Below are 26,742 nucleotides of genomic sequence, written 5' to 3'. Positions count from 1 at the left end.
TATAAAATAAGGACAATAGCCTAATGTCTTAGATAAGATAATTTCAGAAATACAACAGTATATACTTGTCAATATACTCTTGTCATAAATGTCTGTGGCACTTGCAACAAATAATCAAAACCAAAAAATTGCATAAAGCCATCAACTTATCACCAATTATGTCAAATACTCGCTGTCTTATCCACAAATAAATAAAACTGCTTAATATAAAATTGTCCCATATACTCCCATAACTAAGGAGTTATACATTCATAATTTCAAAATCACAAGCCATAATCCTAAAGTTCTCTGCAACAGGCCTAACTGGCATGCTTTAGACTCATAGAAACCCCAGCTATCATACATATCTTCATCAATTTTTACATCTATCAATCCAGTTTCCGATTATAATCAACCGAATTCTCACAACATCGACAATCTGATACAGAAATAGCAGAAAATGAAACAAAACAAAATAAAACAGAAGGAAAATCAGGTTTAGATCATCGGTTCACGTCAAAACGGTACCGGTCGAAATGGTACGGGTTGAAACGGTTCGCGTCGAAACGGTACGGGTCGAAACGGTCGAAGATTCCAATGAATTTTTTAATTTTTCTGATTTTTTTTAAATTTTTTAGATTTTATTTTATTTTTTGATTTTTTTTTTTGTGAAGTAAACGTCTATTTTTCTGATTTTTTTTTAATTTTTTAGATTTTATTTTATTTTTTTTATCTTATTTTTTGATATTTTTTGTGAAGTCAACATCTACAAACACTCGAATAGGATAATAGGATGGAGAATCTGCCTGTGATGCTATTTTTAGATTTACCCAACGTAATACGCATCCTTACCTACGAATTATTTTAAATAGATATCTTACAACCCATCCTGACCAATCCTTAATTATTTTTTAACCCATAACTGAATATTCAAACCTAATGCATCGCATGCTGATATTGCTAATAGACAAATTCCTAAGTCATAACAACCTACAACTGTTGAATGAATGAGTGTCGAAACATTTAAAATGTGTTGTTTCCCAAAACTTTCGGCTGCTATAGTTAAACTGAAGGAGGAGAAAAAAGGTATATAAGGAGTCAGAATAACGAACACAAAGAACCACTTATAATTCAGATATAAAAGGAGTCAGAAAAACGAACCTCCCTCCCGTCATAGCTGCATACTACAGTGTTTGTAACGCCCAATCGTTGTAGATTCGATGTTAGTTTGCTGAGCCGAGCCTCTTTCATCTCATTAGCGTAAATTATACCTGATTAATAACAATAATCACATTCACATTACAAGTCACGATATAGGAAAAGCACTTAGTTTGATTAAACGTATTTATCAAACAGACAAATCAAATTTCACATTACAAATACCTAACGAAGCTAATATGAACACCGAGGCTACGGTGCGTAGCAGAGCAATCAATACATAGAAATATCCCGTAGGTCACCGGCGCCCAAGTAGGATTCTTCGCGTTACAATCAAAACACATCTGACACACAACACACAATAAACACAAATCAGATCAATTCAGATGCAAATTCACATAAACTAATCACAGATCTGATGAAATCGAACAAATACATGCAAAATCACATCACCTTATTCTCCGATTTGGCTTTCAGCTTCCTGGCGGTTTTGTCGGTGAAAGGTTCGGTCGCCATTGAAGAAGCTGGTGTTCCGAACAGAAGTGAAATCTTCCATCGTTGTGACCTGGTGTGGCATCTGACTCGTCGGAGGGAACATGTAAAGCTTTAATCAGAATTTCGCCGGAACCCTGGCCGTCTTCGGAGTTCGAGCGGTTGTCTTTGAAGCTTTGTTGCCGTCGCCGGATGTCGGTGATTTGCCTGAAATCTCTTATTCTCTTTCAACTCTCGTCAGGTATCTTCTCTCTCTCAGTTTTGGAATTTGTTTTGAATATATGGATTGGGGAAACAATGAATTCAAATTTTGAATGATATAGTTGTTTGAGGAAAGTTGGAAACGCAGAGGTGTCTGACCATTTGAACCAGATAAGCTGGTTTGAGGAGGGTTATGTTTGTGCTATAAATAGTTGTACATTATGCTTTAATTGTATGAAAAATATTACACAAAAAAAACAAAAATACCAGGAAATGACACATGGGATATGAAGATGAGAGAAGTTGACAAGTAGGAGAGAGAGAAGGGAGGGTGATTGTGGTGTTGACACATCAGATTTTATACTTTTGCTTTATTATATTTAGAGATTTGTTTACGTTACATAGTACTTTTTTGTCGTTACGTACCAACGCATTCGATTAATATCAATAAAAAAAGTGACAAAGATCCGAAAGTACGGACCGACCCGAGAGCTATTTCAAGGAAGCAACCAACGGTGTTACAAAATCCTTGAAAATTCAGGATTTCATCGTCAAATCTCTCGTCCAATTTCATCAACCTATCAACGTCTTCTTTCGAATCGGTAAGATTCATCTGTAAACGTGATCTGTTACTCAATTCATCACAGTTGTTAAATTCTTCAGGATTTTATTGATTTTAAGTTAATTACATGTGTTTGATCATTTTAAAATCATAATTCATGATCCGTCGTACTATGATTTTATTGACTGTCATCTGTTGACCGTTGATCTTCATAAAAGTAGAAACTTGTTAATGGATATGGAGAAGTTTATAAAGTTTTATGTCTTTTTCATAATATGTTACAACTTCAGAATTTGTTCATGTGCTTTGGTTAATACAGTGTTTATCGCGGTGCGTTCAATACATAACCAGTTTTGGTGTAATTAGTGGCCGGATAGCGGTTACATGAGTTGTTTATGCAGTTCTATACTTAAAAATTGGTTATGTATTGAGTGAGTTTAGTTATAATTTGTGAAAATAGGTTTAGATACTGTGCAAGTTTGAAGCAGAAATCAGTCAATGCTCATATTTTAGAACACAAACTTTCACATGGTACGATGAATTTGTATATGATTAGAATGTTTATTATCGTAGAAATGTAGTAGCGACTAGAAATTTGCTTGATTTGATCCAACATGGTAAGCATTTGCAGATTGGATTTGACTGTCTACCCTTGAGAATTTGTGTTAGATTTGTGGTTTACCCTTGAGAATTTGTGCTATGGTAAGCACCAAACACTTGGAGATTGACTTGCATTTATTCGTGACATGGTTTTGACGGGCATTTTACATGTTCGGTATGTTTCCACTACACTTCAGATTGCAGATATTTTGACCAAAGGATTGTCTAGTGTTCGGTTTGACAGTCTGCGGTCCAAGCTTCACGTGGATGCTCCTCGTTTAGCTTGAGGGGGCATAATTAGAGTATATAGAGTTAGTTACATGTGAGTTAGTTAGTTACATGAGAGTTAGTTACAGTCTTGTATATATATATCATTGTCATGTACTCAGTCTATAGTTTTTCAGTCTATTGATTTGGTTGAGCTCATTTACCTTTGTTAACTAGAAAAGTCGTCTCGTTTATTTGAATTTGATGATTAGATAGGGCATAAGTGTTGATCATTTCCAGCAAATATGATAAAAATTTGGCAGCAGTTTCTTATATCATCCTGTTGCTGGATGCAGGATTAAGTTAAACACGCTCTAGTGTGGATTCATGGGGACTAGTGTTGATGCTGCAAATACGGTAGCTATATAGTGTCATTGTTTTCTCAGCTTTAGTTTACCTTGGAATAAAATATTTATTTAATAAGAAGCTAAATTAATATTGATATTTGATTGCAGGAAAGAAACAAAACTACTCTTAGTGAAAAGAATCCCAAAATTGTGTTTGTCCTAGGTGAGTATTTTAATTCAAAGTTTATAGATCCAAATAATCATGTTTAGAGAAAAGATCATACTAATAACATCGTTTCCTCATAACATTCGCAACATTTTATCCGAAAGGTCTAAAATAACTTTTAGGAACTTAGAATAGGGGTGTGCATGAGTCGGTTTTGGGCTCAAACTGAACCAAAACCGAAATTTTGGCTTTAGGAAATTGATCGGTTTCGGTTTTTCGTTTCTATATATGGGTTCGGTTTGCTAACAGGTCGGTTTTACATTTGAGTTTATAGTGTTTGGACCTCAAAAAGATTGGCCCAAAATAATGAGTCCGTCTAAAAACTTTTGGCCTAAAGTTTTTGTTAACCACTTACTAATGAATTTGGATGATGAATCCAGTAACAAACATTCAAACAAGTTCGGCATAGAGGTGCACAAAAAAACCAGTTTGTTAACCGAAACCGGTTAATAACCGGTACACCATTAACCGGTTCCTAGTTAATATTAACCGCTGGTTTGTAACCGGTTATAGATATCTAGAATAGTAACTGGTTATTAATCGGTTATTTTTAACCGGTTATGATGCGGAGCATCAAGATTATCTTTTATTTTGTTAAATTTCGAATTTCCTAATTAATGAAATCATAATCTCTTCACATCCGATAAGTATTAGGGTTTATTATGTAATTAGTTAATAGTTAGATAGATAGTTTAGATTTATTAGTAAGTGGCGGTTACAAAGTTGAAGGACCAAAGTTGACAAGATGGAAGTTTGAAACTTCCCTCAATAACCGAATGGGTGTGTCTCCTACACACACCATTTTCGAACCGGTATCAAGGCAACAAGGAAAGGACGCGACTGTTGATCATGCGGACGAGAATCAACACACCTCTTCAAGATTCAATCACAACCACACATCCAAGAGACACGACCTTTCACGAAGAGACACGTCTATTCACTCGTACCCGTAGGAAACTATAAATAGGATAGATTGATTTCATTTGTAATTTGCTACTCTCAATTCAATTCACTTGTACATACATTCAAGATTTATATTTATTCAATCAAGGTTAGTTTGTGTTTATTCGTCCATTGTTATATTCATTGTTCGTTAAGAAGATTCTGGGCAACAATTAATCTCATTTAGTTTTCTATTAGTGTTGTGAGTCTTAGTTATAAATTAGGGTCTAGGGTTATTATTTTAAAGTAATTTTTTATTGATTTTAATATTATAAGAACTTCGTTCTTGAACCTTTTGGTTCGTTATGATCATTCGATTATCAATTGTTTCTTGTGCCATTTGATCGCTTCCATAACTACATTAGGTTAACCGGGAAAAAAACCGAAAACGTGATTTTTTTTTAAACAACCGGTTTATGTGAATAACTTAACTAGTTAAAGTAATAACCAGTTAAAGCAAAAATGAGAAAATAACCGCCTAAACCGGTTAACCGAACCGGTTACCAAAATTATCCAAAATGTGCACCTCTAGTTCGGTGTGGTTCTGTTTTTGGAACGGGGTATAACCGAAACTAAACCGTAATTTTCGGTTTGAAAAAGCAAAGCCAGTTTTGTCCGTTATTAGTTTGGGCAGTTATTTCCGTCCGATCTTTAAATAAATCGTTTCTTTTTTTTTTTTTTTTTGCTTACCCCTAACTTACACAATGAAAAATGACACCGCATCTCATCGTTAGTTATCTTACTTCACGAGCAGGAGGCCCGGGCAGTGGTAAGGGTACACAATGTGCAAATATTGTAGAGCACTTCGGGTATACCCATCTCAGTGCTGGAGATCTTCTCCGGGCCGAAGCACAATCCGGGTCTAAAAACGGGTACGTTAGTTATATTTTTATATCGTGAATATTAGTTTCTTTGTAACTGTCTTTATTCTAAGTGGCTTATAGGACCATGATTGAGAACATGATGTCTGAAGGAGTAATTGTTCCTTCAGAAATAACGATTAAGCTTCTTGAAAAGGCGATGTTGGAAAACGAGAATGACAAATTTCTAATTGACGGGTTTCCTCGTAATGAGGAAAACCGGGCAGCCTTTGAGTCAATTGTGAGTTCTGTGTTCATATAATTTGTTTTAGGAGTGAATTTCAAGGATTGTCCTTTATCTTTATAACCATTTTCAGGCGCTGTCCTTTTATGTTCAAAATTGATGAGTTTTGTCCTTTATGTTTTCATATCATACACGTTTTGTCCTTTAGGCCTAACCCAGTTAGTTTTTCAGTTAAATTTTGTCATGTGCTTTGCACATGAGGGCTTTTTTTTCAATTCAAAGGTAAGTTCAACGGCAGATTTACAGCTCAAAGTTTCTGCAACCTTTGAATTGACAAAAATGCCCTCCTCATGTGCAAAGCACATGACCAAATTTAACTGAAAAAACTAACTGGGTTAGGCCTAAAGGACAAAACGTGTATGATATGAAAACATAAAGGACAAAACTCGTCAATTTTGAACATAAAGGACAGCGCCTGAAAATGGTTATAAAGATAAAGGACAATCCTTAAAATTCACTCTTGATTTAGAGTAAAACGCCATTTTCGTCCATGAGGTTTGTCCAGTTTTCGACTATTGTCCAAAAGTTTGTTAACTTAAAGACGAAGATACCCTTGACTTAACGGAGAAAAATGGATGGAGTTAACGAGCCGGATGAAAATGGCAAAATTTCAAACCTTTTGTATCCAGATGCGAAAAACAAACAATTGGACGAAAGTCACAAAACTGGCAAAACCTCGGGAAGAAAAAGGCATTTTACTCTTTGTTTTTTTTATTTCATGTAAGCATTTGGCATTGAAATTTGAATATTTTGGTTTATATAGACTGGAATTGAACCCGAGTTTGTTCTTTTCTTTGATTGTTCTGAGGAAGAGATGGAGAGGCGTCTGTTGACCCGCAACCAGGTTTGACTTTGGCATATGACTTGTTTATCCATTTTTTGAAAATCATCAAGTGAAGAGTGATAACTGAATTTAACTTATTTGAATTATGAAGGGGAGAGTAGATGATAACATCGACACAATAAGGAAGCGTTTCAAAGTTTTTTTGGAATCTAGTCTCGATGTTATCAACTATTACAACTCTAAGGGGAAGGTAAAAAAGGTAATAAAAATATAAGTTTCCTTGGTTATTTGCTACTTAAGTTGTCGTTTATGGTTATATGATAATCGGTAACCGATCATATTTTGTCTTAGATTGATGCTGGTAAGCCTGCCGGAGAAGTCTTTGAAGCGGTAAAGGCTGTTTTCGCCCCTATTAGATGATAAGGTAAAGTATGCCATTGATGCGGTTGACTAGAGTTAATGAATCGCTTGTCAAAGAGGGTCCCTAACCAAGTTGAGCCTAGCATGAGCAAATTTGAGTGAACACAAGTGTAATATTAAGGCCATTTTCGCATTTAAACTTCCTCCACAGTTTATTTATTTATTTTTTAATTTACTAAAAGAAATTATTGCGTCTTCTGTGATTTGCAGTTTGGTTGATATGGCGATGCATCAATGTACCACGAGACCGATCATGGTGAGTTAGTTTAAGGTTATACGAATCATCAAATGTTATATAGATTGAACAAACTTTATATGTATCATATGCTTGCACAACGAATCGTAACATTATTATCATTGATTATTTTATAATACTTGAGATTTGAAGCTGACCCTTTGATCCTAGTCACGAGTCAAATATCTCGAGTAATAGACTAATATGAAATTTGTAGGTTTGGGTGTTTCTCAGTCATACGTTTAGCTAAACAGGTTTCGGGTTTATGGTTGACCTGTTTATTATTATACACTTGTTTTAAAAGGCATCTTTTTGTTAAGGTAGTATCTTATATTCTTGAATGTTCAGAAAGCTCTGATTAAGCAGGTTCATTTTCAAGTCAACTAAGTGGGTCGTGTTCGGGTTGCCGTTGTGTTTAAGTTTATGTAAAATGCCGTCGATCCATTAACCCGCGAAATAGTTTAATTAGAGAACTTTTGACTCTACACAAAATGAATGGACAAAAAGCTTTTTAAGTCGACAGCGCACAACTAAAAATGACATATTACCCCGCGCATCTTGCACTAACAAAATTACGCGTTATTAAACCTGCTCGTTTTGCCATGTCTACTTAGTTGTAAAAATGCCAAAAAAGATACACTAAACTTTCCAACATCAAGAATTCGAACAACAATTATGCCAACTGTCTATTTACTAAAAGCTCAAACAAAAATAATACCATTATCCTTAATAGTATCAAGAACAATTGCGAGCCTCCCCTCAATCCGTTCGTTCTTTTTTGCTTCAAAAGCCACTGCATACACGTCGGCTTCCTTTGATCTCTCGGCTATCAACCTCCCGATGACTCTACAAGCCTCGTTATCTATGAGCGAGGGCAACGTGTTCCTTAAATCCTTTGCATTTGTGGTGGCAACCGATATCACTTTGCTAGTACCTCTGTGCATCACTTTTGCATGGATGAATCTTTTGGAAAAGAAAATATTTAGTTGAAATGGTCTCATGTACATATCCGTCCTCTGTTTCCATGATTTCTTGTTGGGGCGTTTTTCTGCTTCGCTTCGTGATCTTCGCGTCCACGCGGCTTGGACAACAAATCCCTATAAAATAAAAGTAACAAAACATAGTTAAATTTTGCAATGTTTTTAAAAATTTTGGTAGAGACAGTATGTTAAATTTTGCAAGGATTAGATGGAACCTACCCGTAGTAAAAAGACCAAGTCTGGTGTAGTGTTAAATCCTTTGTTTTCTAACCTAAAGTTCATGGGTTTGAGTTTCGCTATGCCTGTTTTTTGGGTTTTTTTCTTTTCCAAATGCAAAATAAGGGACTAAGGGTTGTTTTAATCTCTATACATATAATTTGAAATGTGTTGACAACTGTTTGAGATTGAAGTCTTTAGATATAAGATACTCAAAAGCGACAGACATTTCATCAAACAACTAGTGTGCATTGCAACTTAAGATAGATAATTCACCCTAAAGCTTCCATTAGCAACTACTTTGTTCTAAAATCCACCCCCAAAACCCTAGTAGACGACTGATAAGAACCCATAATCAGAGTTGTTCTTATAATCGGCATAAACAGAAAAGTGAATGAAAGAGATGAGGGTACCTGGTTCTTGAGGTTGCGATTAGATTTGAGTAAATTGATTGATAGATTCGATTGCCGAAATGAAGAACATGATGATAAAGAAAGGGGTTTCAGGGATTGAGAGAATTGTGGGTGGAGAGTCAAGGATGAACAAGAACATGAAGCCGCCATTGAAGAAAGTGAGAATGGAAGTAGGAAGGATAATGAATGGATTAATATCAACCTTTTCAGATTGTACCCCTAAGCTTTAACTTTCCTTTCATATCTGACCTCAATTTTTGGGTTTTGACTTTTGACGGTTGTATGGTGTTCTGTAAGTGAGATTTACTAGGTATGTTTGTGATATGAAGAAAACAGACCTTGAAGATCAACGCATTTATCAAGGTATTGAACCCATCATCAACACTAGGGGTGTGCACGGTTCGGTTCGGTTCGGTTCGGTTCGGTTCGGTTATTAGCATTATCCATAACTGTAACCAAAGTCATCGGTTAATCGGTTCGGTTAATTCGGTTAATTTGTCGGTTTTCGGTTCAGTTCGGTTAATTTTCGGTTAATAACCAATTCAAACAAGGGCAAATTTTTTTTGCTTAGAAATACATGTAATGAAGGCATAAATACATGAAATAGATGTATAAACACATGAAATGGATGTAAAAATAAATGAAATGGAGGTATAAATGCATGAATAGATGTTTAAATAAATGAAATGAATGTATAAATAAATGAAATAGATGTATTATTACATGAAATGAAAGTATAAAACATGAAATAGAAGTATAAAAGCTAGAAATATGTATAAAAAAATTAAATGGTTCGGTTCGGTTAACCGATGGTAAAAAAAATATCCGTTAACCGACTTTTGGTTAATTCGTTTTGGTTAATTTCGGTTCGGTTTTATCGGTCGATTCGATTTCGGTTAACAGTTCGGTTATTGCACACCCCTAATCAACACCCAAACAACTCAGTAAGGCTATGATTCAAGAGTGAATTAACAACTTGTTTAGAAGGCCAAAATTAAGAGATTATGGTGAATATTAGGTTTTCTAGCAAAAATGGGCCATAACAATTTTCTTATATTCATGTGTTACATTGATATCATAATAAAAAAATAAAAAAAGAATGAAGAAATTCGAACACAGCAAAACCCGTTAGTTTTGAAGTTCTAGACGACGACCCATACAAGTCGTATGGGGTGACGATCACACAGATTGGAGTTGTCATACGAGTAATTCTATACAAACTAAGTCACAAGGGATGATCTCACATTATACGAGTCATGTGACCCATAAGTATAAAGTTTGCACGACTCGAAACAATACGAGTCATATGGGAGTTTTAGACATAATGTTGAAACCAATTTGTTAATAGAAAAGTGATTAAAATTTAGATAATTTGGGATTAACCAAATCGGTCATAATTTACCCTAATTGATCATCATTGACCAATATTTTGATTGTTTTTTAGGAAATTTGTTTACTTTTTTATTAATAAAATTAATAAAATTTATAAAATAATAAAAATGATACTCTTGTTATTCGTGTACGAAATAATTAGTACAATATCGTATATAAATTCGAACGTAAACTAAACATAAAATTCAACTTTATGTAAAATAAAGTGATTTAAACAGTTGTCTTCGACGAGAATTTGAATCGCGTGTTCTTGTACAATCTTTCAATTTGCCTACAAAGAGAACTTGAACTGCATCTTCTTGAACGATTCTTCGCTTGTAAGAATGGACAAACTGTTATTGACGGTTGTGGTTGAGGATTCGTGTTCAATATGAGTCCCTTAAAACATATTTCGTGCCTCTTTTGGACGATCATATTTGTTTCCCATAGTGCAACAGCTGAAGTGGTATGTACTGCTGGAGATACGCTCAAGTTACACCAGGTTAAGGTGTTTTCAATTTACATGGAAAAAGAAAATGATAAAGATAGTAATGATGGAAGAATTCAAAGAATACTCGTCTCTAAACAAAATGTTTTCTCTAGTTCATATTTCTTGGATCTCCCTTCCCTCTTTTCTCTCTCTTTTTCTTTATATAGAAAAGTGAATCATAAGCTTTCTTCTATACTAAAAACAAAACTCTATGTAATTTTTTTTATTTAAAGACAACTATAAAAACCCTCTTTTAAAAAAACCCATTTTATGACTTAATCAAAACCTTCCCTTTGTTACTCGAACCTCTACTTTGACCTCCCCTTGCTCTCTGTGACCAAGACATCTGATTGTGAAGAGGAACCTTGTGATTTTATTCTCATCTCTTCATTCAAAATATTGCCTTTAGCCAATTCCATAGTAATGATACCATTAGCTTCAGAGTTGGACAATGAAGTCCTAAAAGTCTCCCAAGAGTCCGCTAAAGTACCCAGAAGCCATAAGCCTTGTATCTTGTCTCCAAACTTAATACCCATTCCTGCAAGCTGATTAATGAGACCCTGAAACACATTCAAATGATCAGTGACATGAGTTCCATCATTGTACTTCAAATTTATCAATTGTTTAATCATAAACAGTTTATTGTTTCCGGTCTTCCGAGTATACAACCCCTCAAGCTTGTTCCACAAAGTACGAGCGTGAATCTCACTGCTAATATGGTTCAAAACATTATCATCAACCCATTCGCAAATATAACCACAAACTTTTTTGTGCAAGATATTTCACTCTTCATCTGTTTTAGCATCAGATTTATCAGTACTAAACACAAGCATATAATAATCCTTCACATAAAAGAGATCTTCCATCTTATCTTTCCAAACACGGTAATTAGAACCATTCAAATTCACAATCATACTTGTTAGTTTCCACCGTTCAAACAAATCTTAACCCAATAACAAGAGCCAATGGCTCTGATACCATTCTGATGGGGAAAACACGAAACCTGGTCACAAGCAGTAAACAAAAACGCGGAAGCAAACTTCGTTTAACCAAAAAAAATCCCAAACTTGAATGAACCTATGAGGATGCAAACAAATAGGATATACCGACTACAATCTAAACAACCAAAAAACAGTAACAAAGGCCAATGAGCTTGTGGTGGAGTGGTACGGGAGAGACTTCGGTTTCCAAGAGACCCAAGTTCAATTCCTGCTTCTCCCCATTAGTTTTCAGCAACACCTGGTGATGATGGGAGACTAGGTGAGTAGGCGGCGATCGCTAGTTCGATCCTTGAACTGAATGGGTTTTACCTCACCGCACTGTCATGCCTTTGGGCGAGTGTTCACGGGCTTCTGCCCTAGGTGAGGGTTTTCCCCAGTTCGGAGACGAGTGTATCCCGATACGGTGAATTTCGCCAGTAGCCCATTTGGAGGATTCGTTGACCGTTCAAAAAAAACAATAACAAAGAAACACCAAATTTTAGCGTGGAAAACATCTCAAGACGAGAGTAAAAACCACGGGACTACTAGAGTTGCTTCAAATCCACTATCACAAAACTAGAGCAATACAAAGTCTTCTCTAGGCATAATAGAGGCATACAACAAACATAATATACTTAAACTCAACCACTTCAAGCATATGAATCAAAACGAAAACAAAAGATAGAATGTCACCAAAGTTCTATATGTGATTAACAAACACCAACCATTGCATAAGGTCGGCCAAATGTTGTGAAGACTTTGTACGAAAACCAGAACGATCCAACTGTTCAATCTCCGGCAAAATCGACAGTCTCTGGTTCAAAAGTGATGAAAATCTTCTTCTCTTTTTCTTAAGGCTTCAAAAACACTCTTCTAATTTTGTGCCTGTTAAAAGAACACCTAATATCTTATCCACATGCATTTATACCTCTATAAAAATAGGACTGGGCCTTTATACATCTATAAAAGAACCCAACAATGAAGAGCCTGGATTGAGCAGGCCTCATGTTGGATGGTTAACATAATTTGGCATTTGGTGTGTAACATCCCTCCTATTTTTGCATTCTCTAGCGTAGACTTCTTTGAGCTTCATAAAACTTTGAACAAGGTTCCGATGCATAGGAAGATGGTGCATATGGTGATCCTTACAACTTGCTGTTTTAAGCAAAAGAGGTCGTTTATATTAATAAGAGAGTTTCATCAACATGTTTAAGGAGATGATTAAAAGAACAAGTTTTATGTGGATTAAATATAGGGGGAACTCAAATTCTATTGTAATTCTATTGTATGGGAGGATTGGTGTAAATTTTATTTTTGATCTTCTTTGTTGTTGTATTGATGGTTTGGTACGTTCTAGCTTCTTGCTAATTATGTCCTTTTTTTCTTTAGCCGTTCAAAAAAACAAAGAATGAGTAATAGAAGTAGAAAAAGATTTAGAATTTGTACCGTTATAGTTATTTACTTAGACTCTGTCCTATTGTAAGTACACAGAATGATCCTTTTGTATAATAAAAGTTTATTTATGATGCTATCAATTGAGAAAAGTTAAGTGCGTCTAGCAGTGGCGAAACTTAAGATTTCTAATCGGGGGTCGAAAATGTATATAACAAAAATTTCTATAAAACTGGGGGGTCAAAAACGTATATACCCAAATTGTCTATATGAAAACTACATACTCTCCACTAACGAGCGAAAAGTTCGGGGGGTCAGCCGCCCCCACAAAGCTAAGCCATTGGCGTCTAGGGTGGAGTATGACCATTTGATAAAAACTTATCATTATCGACCAATATTGTTACTAACTGAACCGAATTGGTCGTAATTCATCCTTTTGTTTTTTCAACTTTTTTGTTTTATTAGTTTGTGACCAATTTTGTGAGTGCATTTACTTTTGTATAAGTAAATATCCCAACCCTTTTTATTTTCTCTTTTTTGCGACCACATTTTTATTTTGGATTTTATTTTCTCTTTTTTTTGCGACCACGTTTTTATTTTTGAGAGTAACTATTGCGACCGATTTTTGTTTTATCTTTTTGCAACCAAAATTTACCTTTTAAAGTTAAGTGTTGCAACCGTTTTTATTTTACTTTATTTGACTGAAAACCAATTTTTAAATATAAATTTTGTGGCCACTTTTAATTTATCCTTTTATGAGACCGATTTTGCGAGGGTTTTATTTTATCTTTTTGCAATGGATTTTGCAACTGCATGTTACTTTTTTCAAGAAAAAAACTACTGCGACTAGTTTAGCGATCGTTTTTCATATTATTACCTTTTTCAAATAAAATATTGTGATCGGTTGTACGGCAGTTTTTCCAAATCGTTTTTATCTATTTCTTTCAGACTAATTATTTAACATAAGTTTATTTTATTTTGATTTTATTTTTCATTACCAATGGAGCTAGCATTTTATTTACTTTATTTTATATAGATGTTACGTTCGATTTGCAACCAAGTTTAATACTTTATTTTTATTTTCTGAAAATAAAAAGTTCGAACTGAATGATATTCGGTGGCTATTTTGTGACGATTTCCATTTGGTCACTGATACGGGAATTTTCGATGTTATTTTTTGTTAATATAGTTCACATGCATATTTGCAACAAGAATTGATTTCTATTTTTTATTTATTTTATTTACTTTTTAAAGATTAACGACTATTTTTGCGACTGCTTTGGTTTTGGTCACTGATTTGGAGACCAATTTTGTTTCGTTTGCTATCTAATGTTGGTTATGTTGCGAACGTTTTGTTAGTCCCGAATTTTGGTTGCTCATTTTTGTAACATAACGTACAAGAAAGTGAGAAAAGTTGGTTACCTGAGTATTATTTTAGTAAATTTGTTTATGGATGTCTTGAATGGAAATAAAAACACATACTAAGATCTTATTAATATTGCCATCATTATTTCTTATTTATCTTCCATGTGAAGTCATACAACATTATTTATTTTATTAATGCAACATCTCTATATCTTAAAGTCGAGCCAAAGTACTGATATCATTAGGAGACACATCCAAGGGAGAGCGCGCTATGTATGCTCTTGCTGCGAGACGGCTGTTTGAAATTTCTGATGGATGAAAACCGTCATACCAAGCGGTCGAAGTCCTATTAGGGCAAGGGATGGAATTTGGAACACATAGTCCATTGGATTGTATTTGACAGCAAGGTACATTTGGCAAGACTAGCAAAAGAGAAAAAAAAAACATTTTAGTAAACTTGTACAATGTTCATAATTAGGATATAAACTAATGGGGGAATTACAAAAATTTCAAAATAGACACATGTTTAAAGCAATTTCCAAATAATTAACTTAGCCGCTGGCTAAACAAAAAAAGCGGTGGCTAAGCCTTCTAGCTGTCGGCTAAACGCTAAAAAGAGCTAACTTGGCGGGGTTCTGATTGATCCAAACACTATGGAAAAGGCTAAAAAAGTGTACATGTTTCATAAACTTTTGGGACAAACCTATCTATTTTTTGTAATTTCCTAAGCTAGTAATTTTAATATTATATATGAAAATCAACAAAGTAGAAACAGGGGAGTTTTGAATCAAAATGAAACACCACTATATATAAGAATGCGTTACACTTTACCTAGTCGATTTGCAGCAATGCCTGAAACGTTGACGAAAGTGAACCTTGCATCACGTAAATTATTGTTGAGATCATCAACAAGAGGCCTAAGTCTGTTATTAAACAACATAGTGATATTATTAATCGACTCGACACATGGTCTCCCATTAGTGCCAACCCTTGCAATCTGAGCAGGGGTGCACCCTATCGGACCCAAACCAAACACAACAACTTTCCTAGCTCCCAAATTGTATAAAGTCTGTCATATGAAGTAAACAAAATTTTGTGACAAAAAAAAAAGTTAATTACAAGCCTGAAAAGATAATAAAAACAAACTCGAAAATTATGGCAAGCAGAATATTTACAGTTAGTTGTTGCGAGTATTGTTGAGTGAGGATTGCTGCATATTGATCAGGGTTGTATATGCGGCCGGTGAGGTAACTTTGGGGCATCAAGTAGTTGTTAACATAATCGTTGGTTCCTATATTTACCAAGTAAATGCACTTATTTATGTATTCATTTGTAAATGTGATGTTGCCTTGTAGGAGCTTAAGCCGCGAGACTATTGTTGCATGATTAAGTAGTTGCCTATCCAAGCTGATTCGGTCACCCTGGGAGAAATAAACATGTACAAATAGTATAAACGTTATACTTATAATCAGGGTTGTCCACGAGAATTCGGGGGCCTATACGACTAGAAAAAATAGATCTCTAAATTCATGGGTTTAATTGAAAATTGGACCCTAAATTCATGGGTTTCAATTTGGCTACATAGGGTTTGTTAGGTTAAATATAAAATGGGTTTGAATGGGCCAAAAAGTAAATAGGTTATTGGGTATTAGGTCAGTTTTTTTTAGTTAATAAAATGGGTTTGAATGGGCCAAAATTACAAGGTTATTGGGTATTAGGTCAGTTTTTTTTCTAAAAAAAATGCTTAATGCGTTTAAAAATAATATTAGGTTGTATTGTAAATATTATTGGGTTTTAATTTTTAATTTCTCTAGTATTTTTTTTAATAAAATTTAAAAAATTACAGAATTTTGGGCCATTGGCGGTCTCCTACTTTGCCCGACCCATGGGTCGACCTTTCTTATAGCATATATACTGTGAATGTTACTAGGACCGTCGATTTTACCAGATTTCTTCCAGTTTCAAGTCTAATACCAGCACCACCACTACCGTAGTTTACGCCAGTGCTGATCTCTCTATCAGTTGCGGTAGCATACGGTGGAATGAATTCAGGAAATCCTAAACGTTGACCTAAAATCAAGCAACGGATTTTGTTATGTTCGGTATTATTATCATCCTTTATAAAATACAACAATTGTCCATATGTGTTTTAAAAAAAGCATGTTAATGTATCATCTGTTTGTAAAGAAAAAAATTTTAAGTCTAAGAAATGTAACATCAACATGTAGAGGCTTTTTTAGCCATATCAAATCATATCATGTGATTTTTAGTATTTAGTAATTACCCTTAAAAAGATAAGTTAATTGTTGTCCAAACAATGATAAGAGAAATGAGTGATGGTTCATAAATATTATTATATACTTTAACAAAAGAACAAGACTTGGTCTAAAAAAATTAATTATCAAAGAGAGAGATACCGATGAGGTCCGCGATGGTACGACCATTGGTGAATCTACCAGTGGCACCTTGTGGAAAATCAATCCCATAAGGGAGGTAGTTAGCTTTTTGTGTCGTCACGAGTCTATTGTTATTGCCATTATCGACCAACGAGCCACCAAATATAAAGTAACACGGGACTTGTGGTTGAGCAATAACAATAACCGTTTGAAATTGCATCACAAATGCAATTACAAGGATACCAAAGAGTAGGCCAAGCTTAGAAGCCATATTTGTTCTTGACTACAAATTCAAGGGATATGGATTTTGAATGCAACATGCATGCTATTTATAGAACATAAAAGCATGGTATTATTACTTTGAATAAAATCAAATTTTTTCTCATAAATATTTCAACACGTTGCTTTTGAAAATTGCGTATCATATCTTTGGGCTCGGTGAACAGTTGGTAAACGGTTTAGCTAAAAGTTTGTTTATTTAATAAACGAACGAACATGGTTTTGTTCATTTAATCAGACGGACAAACATGCAAGGGCGGACCCAAGCCCAGCCCAAGGTGGGCGGGCGCACTCCCGGGGAAAAAAAATTAGTGCTAAGTTCCGTCGAAAATCTCGTCCGCACCCCTTGGAATTTTTCGTCCGCACCCTTTGGAATTTTTCGACCACACCTTTGAAATTTTTCGTCCGCACCCCTTAGGTAAAAAGTGTTATGAATTTATATTTTAATTTTTTTAGTAAACTCTTATTTAAAAAAAATACTACCTAAATTATATAACTTTTAATACCTAACTAACTAAACCCAAATACCCATACTTTTACCCACTTATAATTTCTAACTAGCTAGCCCACTAAGTCTTAGCCCATTAACCAAACCCAACAATATTTCAAACTATAATAAAACTAGGTTAGAACCCCGTGTATTACACGAGTTTAATAAATGTAATTTTATATATTAAATAATAAAAAGTTATATCTTTATGAAACTCGCATATTGTACGGGTTAAATAAATGTAATTTAATATATCAAATAATAAAAAAAAAAGTTATATCTTTAAAAACCATGTGTATTACACAGATTAAATAAATGTAATTTTGTATACTAAATACTAAAAACGTCGTATCTTTAAAAAACCCGTGTATAATCGGGTTGAATAAATCTACCAAATGATAAAAAAAAAATACATCCTTAAAACCCCGTATATTACACGTGTTGAATAAATCTAAAAAAGAATTATATCTTTAAGAACCATATGTATTACACAGATTAAATAAATGTAATTTTGTATATTAAATACTAAAAACGCCGTATCTTTAAAAAGCCCGTGTATAGTCGGGTTGAAAAATCTACCAAATAATAAAAAAAAATTGTATCCTTAAAAACCTCGTGTATTACACGTGTTGAATAAATCTAATTTTACATAGCAAATGATAAAAAAATTATATCTTTAAAAACTTCGTGCATTACACGGGTTATATAAATGTAACTTTGTATAGTAAAAAATAAAAGTTAAATTTTTAAAACCCCGCGTTTTACACGAGTTGAATAAATATAATTTTGTATACAAATTAATAAAAAAATATATTTTTAATAAATTAGGATAACATTTAATATTAATTTATTATTTATATATTTAATATAAGATAAGTAGGAAAGAGATGTATTTGTTTTAAGAATATATTAAATTAACAATTTAGATTTGAGGATAATATTTTATTGAAGTATGATAAGATTTAATATTAATTTATTATTTATTTAGTTAATATAAGATAAGTATATATTTGAGGATACCTTCAATAAATGATACTTGTCCAAAATTTGGTTTCTTTTATTATAGTAGATAGATAATTAAAGCCCAAAACCTTTAGAAATTCTCTCCCGCTCTCTCTCTCTTGCGTCCCTGCACTGCCAACGAACAACATCACCCAGCGACAACAGTCCAGCAGGCGGCGACCACCGTAATCAGCCACCATACCACCGTCGTTTGACACCAAATCTAACCGGAATCCGAACACGGGTAAGTTTCTTTGTTATTTTGATGATTTTGGTTGATATTATAGGAGAAAAAAGGGTAATAAAGTTGTTAAATAGGTTTGAAATTTTGTGTGTTTTGACGTTGTTTATGGTTATTTAGATGATTTTTAGGGTGATTTTGTTGTTTATATAATTTTAGGGTGATTATGTTGTTTATATATTTTTAGGGTGATTACAACTTGCGTTATGATTTCTAGGGCTTGAATAGTTGAAAATTAAAATTAAAATTGAAACACTATGTTATGGAGCGATGAACATTATGTTACATGACCCGACCCGACCCGATACGAACCGATTTTTTTACTTATATACCTAGGGGCCTAAAATTTTTAAAAATGTTCCGCACCCCCATGGAAAAATTCATGGGTCCGCCACTGCAAACATGAACACGTGTATCTTTCGTGAGCAATTCATTCATGTTCGTTTATTTAAGCGCGTATATGTTTGTTCCGTCTCATATGTAGTTTAATTTAGTTAGGAGTTATTGGTGATACCAATTGGTCTACTATTCATCAACCCATCATCCCAACTAAACTTTAGAAACAAACACCGAGTAATTGATTAATAAACAAACAAAAAAAGAAAAAAACGTTCATTTTATTTCGTTTATGCTAATTTACGTTTCATTTATGTTCATTCATTTACATTTGTTTATATGTATACATTTACTCTCGTTTATGTTCGTTCATTTATGCTTGTTTATAATATTAACGAAAGAACATAAACGAACACACACGTGTTCATTTTCTTAACGAATGAACATCACTAGAAAGTTGTTCATTTAAGTGTCTGTGTTCATTTGGTTAAAGATAAACGTACGAACACGAATATACCATGTTCATGTTTGGTTGATTTGTATTAGGCACTCAGTTTCTACACTATATAACATATACTTTCCCACAAATAAATTTTTAAAATATAAAACATAAATTATGTACAAGTCGTACCAAATAGTTACTTATAGCCTTCTAATAATATGTTGTTTGTAAATATCAGGGTACATCCATATATCATGTTTATTGTAGGCAAACTTTTCTCTTTTATTTGAACTAATCTTTTAACAAAAAGAAAGTGAAAAGTTAATAAAATCTGTACATTTTAGGATTTCTTATAATACCCTAGCGTAATACATATTACCATGTGTTAATCATATAGGTACACCATAATTTTCTTTTTTACATAAAGAAGTTGCATTTTATATATGTGGTTGAATTTATGAATATATCACTCATAGCATTATAGCCTAGTGGTATCTTGAGAGTGAGATAAGGCTTATGAACATTAAGTCATGGGTTCGATTCCCACAAAGGAGGTTTTCCCAGATTTATTGGGTTTCCTCTTGAATTGTTGTATAGGCATTATTGCCTAATGGAGATGGATATGATCGGGTGGTTCTGCTGGTGACACGATAATACTCCAGTATAGGCATTATTGCCTAATGGAGATGGATATGATCGGGTGGTTCTGCTGGTGACACGATGATACTCCAGTAGTCCGTCAGTGATTCAAATTTACCGTTAAAAAAAATTTATGAATATATCCTTAACTTTTATACATAGCACCAATTCATTGAATTAAAAAAGCATTTTATTTCAGATTTTTATGACTTTTACGATTTACATAAAGAAGTTGCATTTTATCTCTGTGGTTGTATTTATGAATATATCCTTAATTTTTATACATAGCACCAATTGATTAAAAAAGCTTCTTGTTTCAGATTTTTATGACTTTTACATAACGGTATCTAAATGAAGGCATAAACGAACGTTAATGTGATGTACATATCTTATCTATAATCTATAATATAAAAGAATTATGTCTCTACTCTTATGTTAATTTTACATTGTGTACACATTTTGAAGCAACATGTACAAAAGAGCCAAACTATTTTAAAGGGGGTAAACTTGTGTATTATTCAAAAATTTAAGACACTTTAGAGGCATGGATTTCGGCACCTTTGTAACCTATAATTAAGATGACATGTGAAGAGTCTAAATTAACAACAAAAAGGCTACTTCCAAACGGCCACAAAAAAACTACTTCAAACAAAAAACTCACATTTTTGTGCTTCCAAACGGCCACAAAAAGCTACTTCAACAACAAAAAAAAAAAAAAAAAAAAAAAAAAAAAAAAAAAAAACAAAAAAAAACAAAATGAAGCATACCAAAGTCAAACCGCCAATGAAGATGTTTCAAAGAAGAGACTGGTGACAGTGAAAATTTGGAAGATAAATTGTTTCTATTTTTTTTTTATTTTCTTTTTCAGTTGTTTGTTATGTATTTTTCAGCTAAGAACAAATACATTATTTCTCAAAATAATAATAATAATAATAATAATAATAATAATAATAATAATAATAATAATAATAATAATAAAACGCCACACAGATAAAATGCTTGTGAAACGCAATCATGCCATAAAACGCCCAAAACTCCAAAATTATAATAAAATTACTTTGGACAAATATTATTAAAAACTCAAAAAAGAAGTATAAAAAAAGGTACAAGAGAATCGAACAAAGTACCATCTTTATCTAAACCACATTAAAAATACAAAACGCCAAAAACTACGTAACGCTAAACTTGGAAGATGGGACGTCTATCACCCTAAACACATAAAAGCTGAACAAAACAGTAAATACACATAGTAAATGAAAAGACGATTAATTTATTACTATCATTTATTATAATAAAATCTCGCCTAAACTACGCGCCAAAAACATCCTATAAGAGAGACATCTCTACACAATCAATTGACCACACCCAAAAAACAAACGGCGTGTTTCCTAGAAACCACTCACTTTAAAACGCCAAAAAATAGCTAAGAAAACCACAGATGACAAAGCTCGTTTCTTCTATATCCGTATTTGTTCTGCATGAAGTTTCACTGAATGGATTCTTCTCTGAGGTGGGTATCTCTATAAGCTTTTACTGAATGAAATGGACAAATATTCAAGGAAAAGAGACTGATGGCACTGATATGTCATCATGTGAGCTTTGTTCTTGATGCATATTGATGGCATGAAGGGATCAATACCAGTGTAAATGCTATTTTGGACTCCATTATTATAATAGCATCCAAGCAGGCGTTGATCATCAGCAACATGTCACCAAACTACAATAAATCACACCAAAATGCAGGATGTCACTAATCACCTTCGTCTAAAGACGGGCGTTATGTAGGTAAAAATGAAGAGACGGGAATATTATTACTAACATTTATTATATTGAAAGCCTCTACATTGGAAATTGAATTTATTTATCTTTTCAAAACGCCATAATTACCTGTCACGTTATAGCCCTGCATCCTACATGGCACAACAATTGATACACAAAATACATATAAAAAAATTACTGATATTTTTACCGCCAAAAACATATATCTACCTGGTGCCAAAAAAAATAAGAAAAAAAGCTCATTACATAAGTACAACAGCTAAGACAAAAAACTTCACACTCCACACATTCACTAAAAAACGCCTCGCCTTGTATAAAACGCCATACAATTCAACAAAAAATGGCACATGTTATTGCATGGGGGTTTGAGAGGTCAGAGGGACGTTTCGTCCTAAAGTTCTCTAACAGGAGAAGGGTGAAAGTTAAAACAATAAAGGCCATACTTAGTATGGATTGTAACACCCCAAATTTCGCATGTCATATTATAATGTTATAATCGCAATACTTTGACGAAAAGAAATGGTAAACATGAAATTTTACTATTTTTAATATTTATAGCATTTAAGCAAATCCAAAATCTTATATATGTATTAAGATTTACCAAGTTAGTAAATAGAAATGAGATAAAGTGATATGTCCTAAAAGATGGGGGGTTAAGAATGAAAGTTTTATAATTAAAACCTTAAAAAAAACGCCCAGTGTTTTAGTCTGGGTGTGTGCGATCGAGAGAAGGGAGCCAGGAGGAGCTTCTCCTTCAAAACCCTAACCTACTAAATTCAATCAAATTGAAGGTGAAACCTGTGGTAATCCAATGCATGAGTTAGGAATGTTCATTCCCTAAGTGAATTTCACATCAAGTAAGTTTAATTTCATGATTTAGTGATGTTTGATGAAACGGGTATTGTGTAATCCGTGATTAAATGTGTGATTAACATGAATTCTACATAACATGATCATATAGAAGTTGTTTTATGAGCAATTTTGATTACATTGATAGTTTGGAGCAAAACCCACATGGAATTGTAGGAAATTAGAGTTAAGAAAAGTTATGGAATGAATTGTGTGATGTTGATGTTAAATTGTGTTATAGAATGTGGTTTTGATGGGTATTTTAGTATAAGTCATATGAATTAGGGTTATGATATTGATTGTGAAAGAATCATGTTTACCCATTGATGAAATAAGATAAATGTGCTATAATTACTTGTACTTCATGCTTTATAAATAGTATGCACGCCATGTGTTCGATGAAATGCATAAAAATGTTTTAGTTGAAATTTGACATGAACTCTCGATTTAATGGTGATGTAAATAAAAAATGGATGTATGTGTAATTATATAAGCCATGATGACTAAATCAAGATACTTGTGTGAAGTAATGTTTACGAAAGCTAAAATATGAAGTTATGACGTTAGGCACGAAGAAAGAAGAAGGCGCAAGTCACTCGAAGTTACAAGCATCTCAAGATCACGGTAAGTTCATATGAACTTTATTTACTCTATTAGCAGATTTATGAATGATAATATTTGGTACTATGAATTAGTGTACATTTCCATTATGGATCATGATTAACTAGACGCAAAGAGCTTATATTGTGAAATGTTCAAAAGATGATGTTGTAATGAATATGAAATGAACCGTCTAAATGGGTTGGAATGATAAGTGAAATGATTGTTGGAATGTTTAGAAATTGACTTGTTTATAACGGGTCAAATGATGTAAGTATGTCGAAATGTATGGTATGTAGCAATTCATTATAAATGAGTCGGAAAGTGGTATGTTGGATGTTTCCGAATGAAAGTAAACATGTTAGTAAAGTACCATGCCATGATAACGGGTCGAATAATGATAGGTAATTAAAGGATTCGAATTGTTATGCATTACGACTAACAAATGTTTTGTTGTTATGAATGATAGGTAAATTCCATGTATAATTACGGCGCTCTCGGACCGAACACACACACAATGTCGACTTTTATGCGCTTCCGGTTTAAGTTGCTTATTTTAAATGAGTCAAATTACCATTTTGAGTAGTAAATGTTTAACTAGTAACTAGTACAATAGTAGTAGTTTGAAGTTTAAACTTTGTTTTAAATAGTTCGGATTTAATGTTTTGATGAAATATGTAAGGTTCTAAATCTTAGTACATTTTGTAAGTGTCGTAGAATGTATTTTGATTGATTATGTTAAAAAAGCAGGAAATCGTCTTCCTTACGAATGGGTCATGTCAAAATTTTTCTAAAACTGGTATGAAGTTTATGTTATTTATTAAATGTTGAAAAGTGGGCGTTTCAAGTTGGTATCAGAGCCGAGGTTTGAGAGATTCAAGTATTAGAGCAAAATGCTTGAACTCAAACCAAAAGCTCGTATGAAGGTGTGTTCGTTCCGCGGCGCTATGCAAGTAAGTAAATAATAAAGTTGATACGTTTATAGTTAGAAATGAAAAGAAATTTATAGGTTATTGTTTTGAAACTGAAATTTAAGGTAAATAACGATGTTAAGTGGGTCCGTGTTTGAATTACGGACCCGTAGGAAAAAGAATCAAGTAAAACGGATAAACGGTTTGAAAGTTACGGCCGTTTTCGTAAAAAATAAAAAGCCGAAACGTATAAGTTAAGAATTTCCTTAACCCGGATGTTAAATATCAAGTTCACATGATAGAATGTTAATTTACAATCATGTAGGAAGAAACGGGAGGTAAAACAGATAAACGGTTTGAAAGTTACGGCCGTTTTCGTAAAAAGGATTAAACCGGAAAATCTGAAGCTGGGTTGCAGCATAACCTACGGCTCAGCCGTAGGCTACGGTACTGGAGGGGCTGTTTTGTTGATTATTCTGTATCTGGGCTGCAGCGTAACCTACGGCTCAGCCGTAGGCTACGGTACTGGAGGGGCTGTTTTGTTGATTAATAATGGACTGTAAGCTACGGTCTGTAGACCGTAGCCTACGACAGAATTGATAAAATTGTTATATGTTGTTATTTGATGGTGTATGAGGTAAACTATGATATTTAACAACTTTTTACACTTATAATACTAACATTTAAAGTTTTTAAATGTGGTTTAGGTCTCTAAATATAGGGAACTCGTTCTAATCAATTTCTAAAGCCTTATAAACAATGTTAAGATAAATTTGATATTAAGAAAGATAAGGGAAGGCATGTATATTTATGAAAGGATGAGAATGTAAATCGTTGTGATCAAAGATTATGATCTACACGATACGGTATGATCGTCAAGGATGATGATGTATAAAGTATGCATTATAAAGTGAATGTAATATGGTAACATGAGTTCCAATATGATGAAGAGATGCATAAAAAAAAGAAATCTAATGAATGAGATGAACGTTGTATGTAGATGACAGACAACGTAAACGTGATATTATGGAAGAAAATAATCTTTTTAAATTATTTAATTTCATAATATAAGTTGACTAACACGAAGGCTATTAGTTAAAGAACAAAGGAATAAGAAGTAAGTGTAAGAAAGAAATGAATGTATGTTTTGATTATCATGTCTAGAATGTTCATAATGAAGGATAGTATGGTTTATGACAAAAGGAAATGAATTATTGAAAGCAAATAACGCATCAATGATAAAGAAATGAATGATACGATATCTAATAAAAGTATGTGAAGTAGTGAATGTAGAAAATGTTTAATGTAGATGACGGACGAAGGAAACACAAACGATAACAAATGACACAGTAGGAAGGAATAAAAGTAATGATTACGTAAGAGGATGGTATGGTCCTAGAATGTAATGAAAGGTAGGAATGATAATTACGATTAAGCTAAGAAAATATTGAACATAAAAAAAAATGATAGAATTTCGAGTATAGTATGGTCCTAAGGATGAAAATTTTATCAAACAAAAAGTAAAAGTTAGTAGAATAACATTTTAAAGGAATATTTTTATGTGGTAAGCATGGATAGAGCCTTAATAAAGGATTGTAGACGGATGGAAGTTAGACTCGTTAGGTGGGAAGGAAAGTTTGAACGCAAATGAGGAGATGCTTTTTCTCCACTTAACTAAAGATAAGTATAAACATAACAAGTAAATGGCACAGATAGCCTGGTTGGTCAAGTCTAATGTTCCTTTAAGAGAACACATACATTAGTAGTCAAAGGTTTTACGTCACAAGAGGGGGTGACTAGGAAGAATGATGATATTAATGATAGAGGAATATAGTAGTAAGCTCATGGTGAGCATTATTGTTTCTAACGGCATAGTGAAGGAACAAGTATGGTTAGTAACTTGGAAGGCAAAAGTAAATAACTCATAATGCTAGTAAAAAAATATAATCTTCATATCAATACAGGAAATAATGGCGGCTCTAAATCCTTGTTTGTTGCAAAGTACGGTTTTTAGATGCCTTGAAATGTCATGATGGAAAGATGGTAAAAGTCAACCCGCATATCGGAAAATGGGTAGTAGAAAGGAAAGAAAAGTGAGGAACTGTTAAGAAAGCGGGGTACACACTTAGTATGCCAAATTTAGAATAATTAGAAAGAACTGTATGGAAGATGTGATAGGTTAACGTCGAAGGAAGCTAGAATAAAAAATATAAGAATGCGTAACTGTTAGAGGTGGAATGTTACATAAAAAGGGGTTGAGTGGAATGTAAAATATGATGAGTTTTTGAATGAATATTTGAATAAATCTTGCCCT

At 33.4% G+C, this 26,742-nt stretch overlaps 3 protein-coding genes and 1 long non-coding RNA gene across 5 annotated transcripts; 2 read left to right on the top strand and 2 right to left on the bottom strand.

Annotated features, from left to right (window-relative positions):
- The first annotated feature begins 2,297 nt into the window (after window positions 1-2,297).
- Window positions 2,298-7,381, top strand: LOC110890827 (UMP-CMP kinase 3). 2 transcript variants are annotated; one of them, XR_004871130.1, is made up of 9 exons: window positions 2,298-2,432; window positions 3,556-3,616; window positions 3,715-3,769; window positions 5,469-5,586; window positions 5,659-5,815; window positions 6,582-6,662; window positions 6,754-6,861; window positions 6,954-7,132; window positions 7,233-7,380. XR_004871130.1 is itself a non-coding variant. In XM_022138478.2 (9 exons), exons 2-8 carry the CDS (start codon window positions 3,587-3,589, stop codon window positions 7,020-7,022), a joined length of 618 nt encoding a protein of 205 aa, XP_021994170.1. In that variant the 5' UTR covers window positions 2,298-2,432; window positions 3,556-3,586; the 3' UTR covers window positions 7,023-7,026; window positions 7,233-7,381. The 2 variants fall into 2 exon arrangements, 1 of the variants encoding a protein (XP_021994170.1); XM_022138478.2 differs by having other exon boundaries at window positions 6,954-7,026; window positions 7,233-7,381.
- Window positions 7,382-7,829: 448 nt separating this feature from the next.
- On the bottom strand, window positions 7,830-9,087 carry LOC110890828 (50S ribosomal protein L18). The gene is made up of 2 exons (XM_022138479.2): window positions 8,867-9,087; window positions 7,830-8,354 (listed from the first exon to the last, which is right to left on the bottom strand). Exons 1-2 carry the CDS (start codon window positions 9,014-9,016, stop codon window positions 7,959-7,961), a joined length of 546 nt encoding a protein of 181 aa, XP_021994171.1. The 5' UTR covers window positions 9,017-9,087; the 3' UTR covers window positions 7,830-7,958.
- A 5,527-nt stretch (window positions 9,088-14,614) lies between these two features.
- Window positions 14,615-17,156, bottom strand: LOC110887226 (GDSL esterase/lipase At1g29670). The gene is made up of 5 exons (XM_022134995.2): window positions 16,882-17,156; window positions 16,410-16,534; window positions 15,640-15,885; window positions 15,296-15,533; window positions 14,615-14,886 (listed from the first exon to the last, which is right to left on the bottom strand). Exons 1-5 carry the CDS (start codon window positions 17,129-17,131, stop codon window positions 14,678-14,680), a joined length of 1,068 nt encoding a protein of 355 aa, XP_021990687.1. The 5' UTR covers window positions 17,132-17,156; the 3' UTR covers window positions 14,615-14,677.
- A 5,617-nt stretch (window positions 17,157-22,773) lies between these two features.
- On the top strand, window positions 22,774-24,351 carry LOC110890829. The gene is made up of 3 exons (XR_002564795.2): window positions 22,774-22,925; window positions 23,485-23,541; window positions 23,987-24,351. It is a non-coding gene; the product is annotated as an uncharacterized LOC110890829 (long non-coding RNA).
- Window positions 24,352-26,742: the final 2,391 nt, after the last annotated feature.

Source organism: Helianthus annuus, chromosome 11 (assembly GCF_002127325.2).
Source record: "Helianthus annuus cultivar XRQ/B chromosome 11, HanXRQr2.0-SUNRISE, whole genome shotgun sequence".
Taxonomy (NCBI): domain Eukaryota; kingdom Viridiplantae; phylum Streptophyta; class Magnoliopsida; order Asterales; family Asteraceae; genus Helianthus; species Helianthus annuus.
The sequence above is the reverse complement of the archived record's forward strand: the minus strand, read 5'-3'. Positions and strand labels throughout refer to the sequence as shown.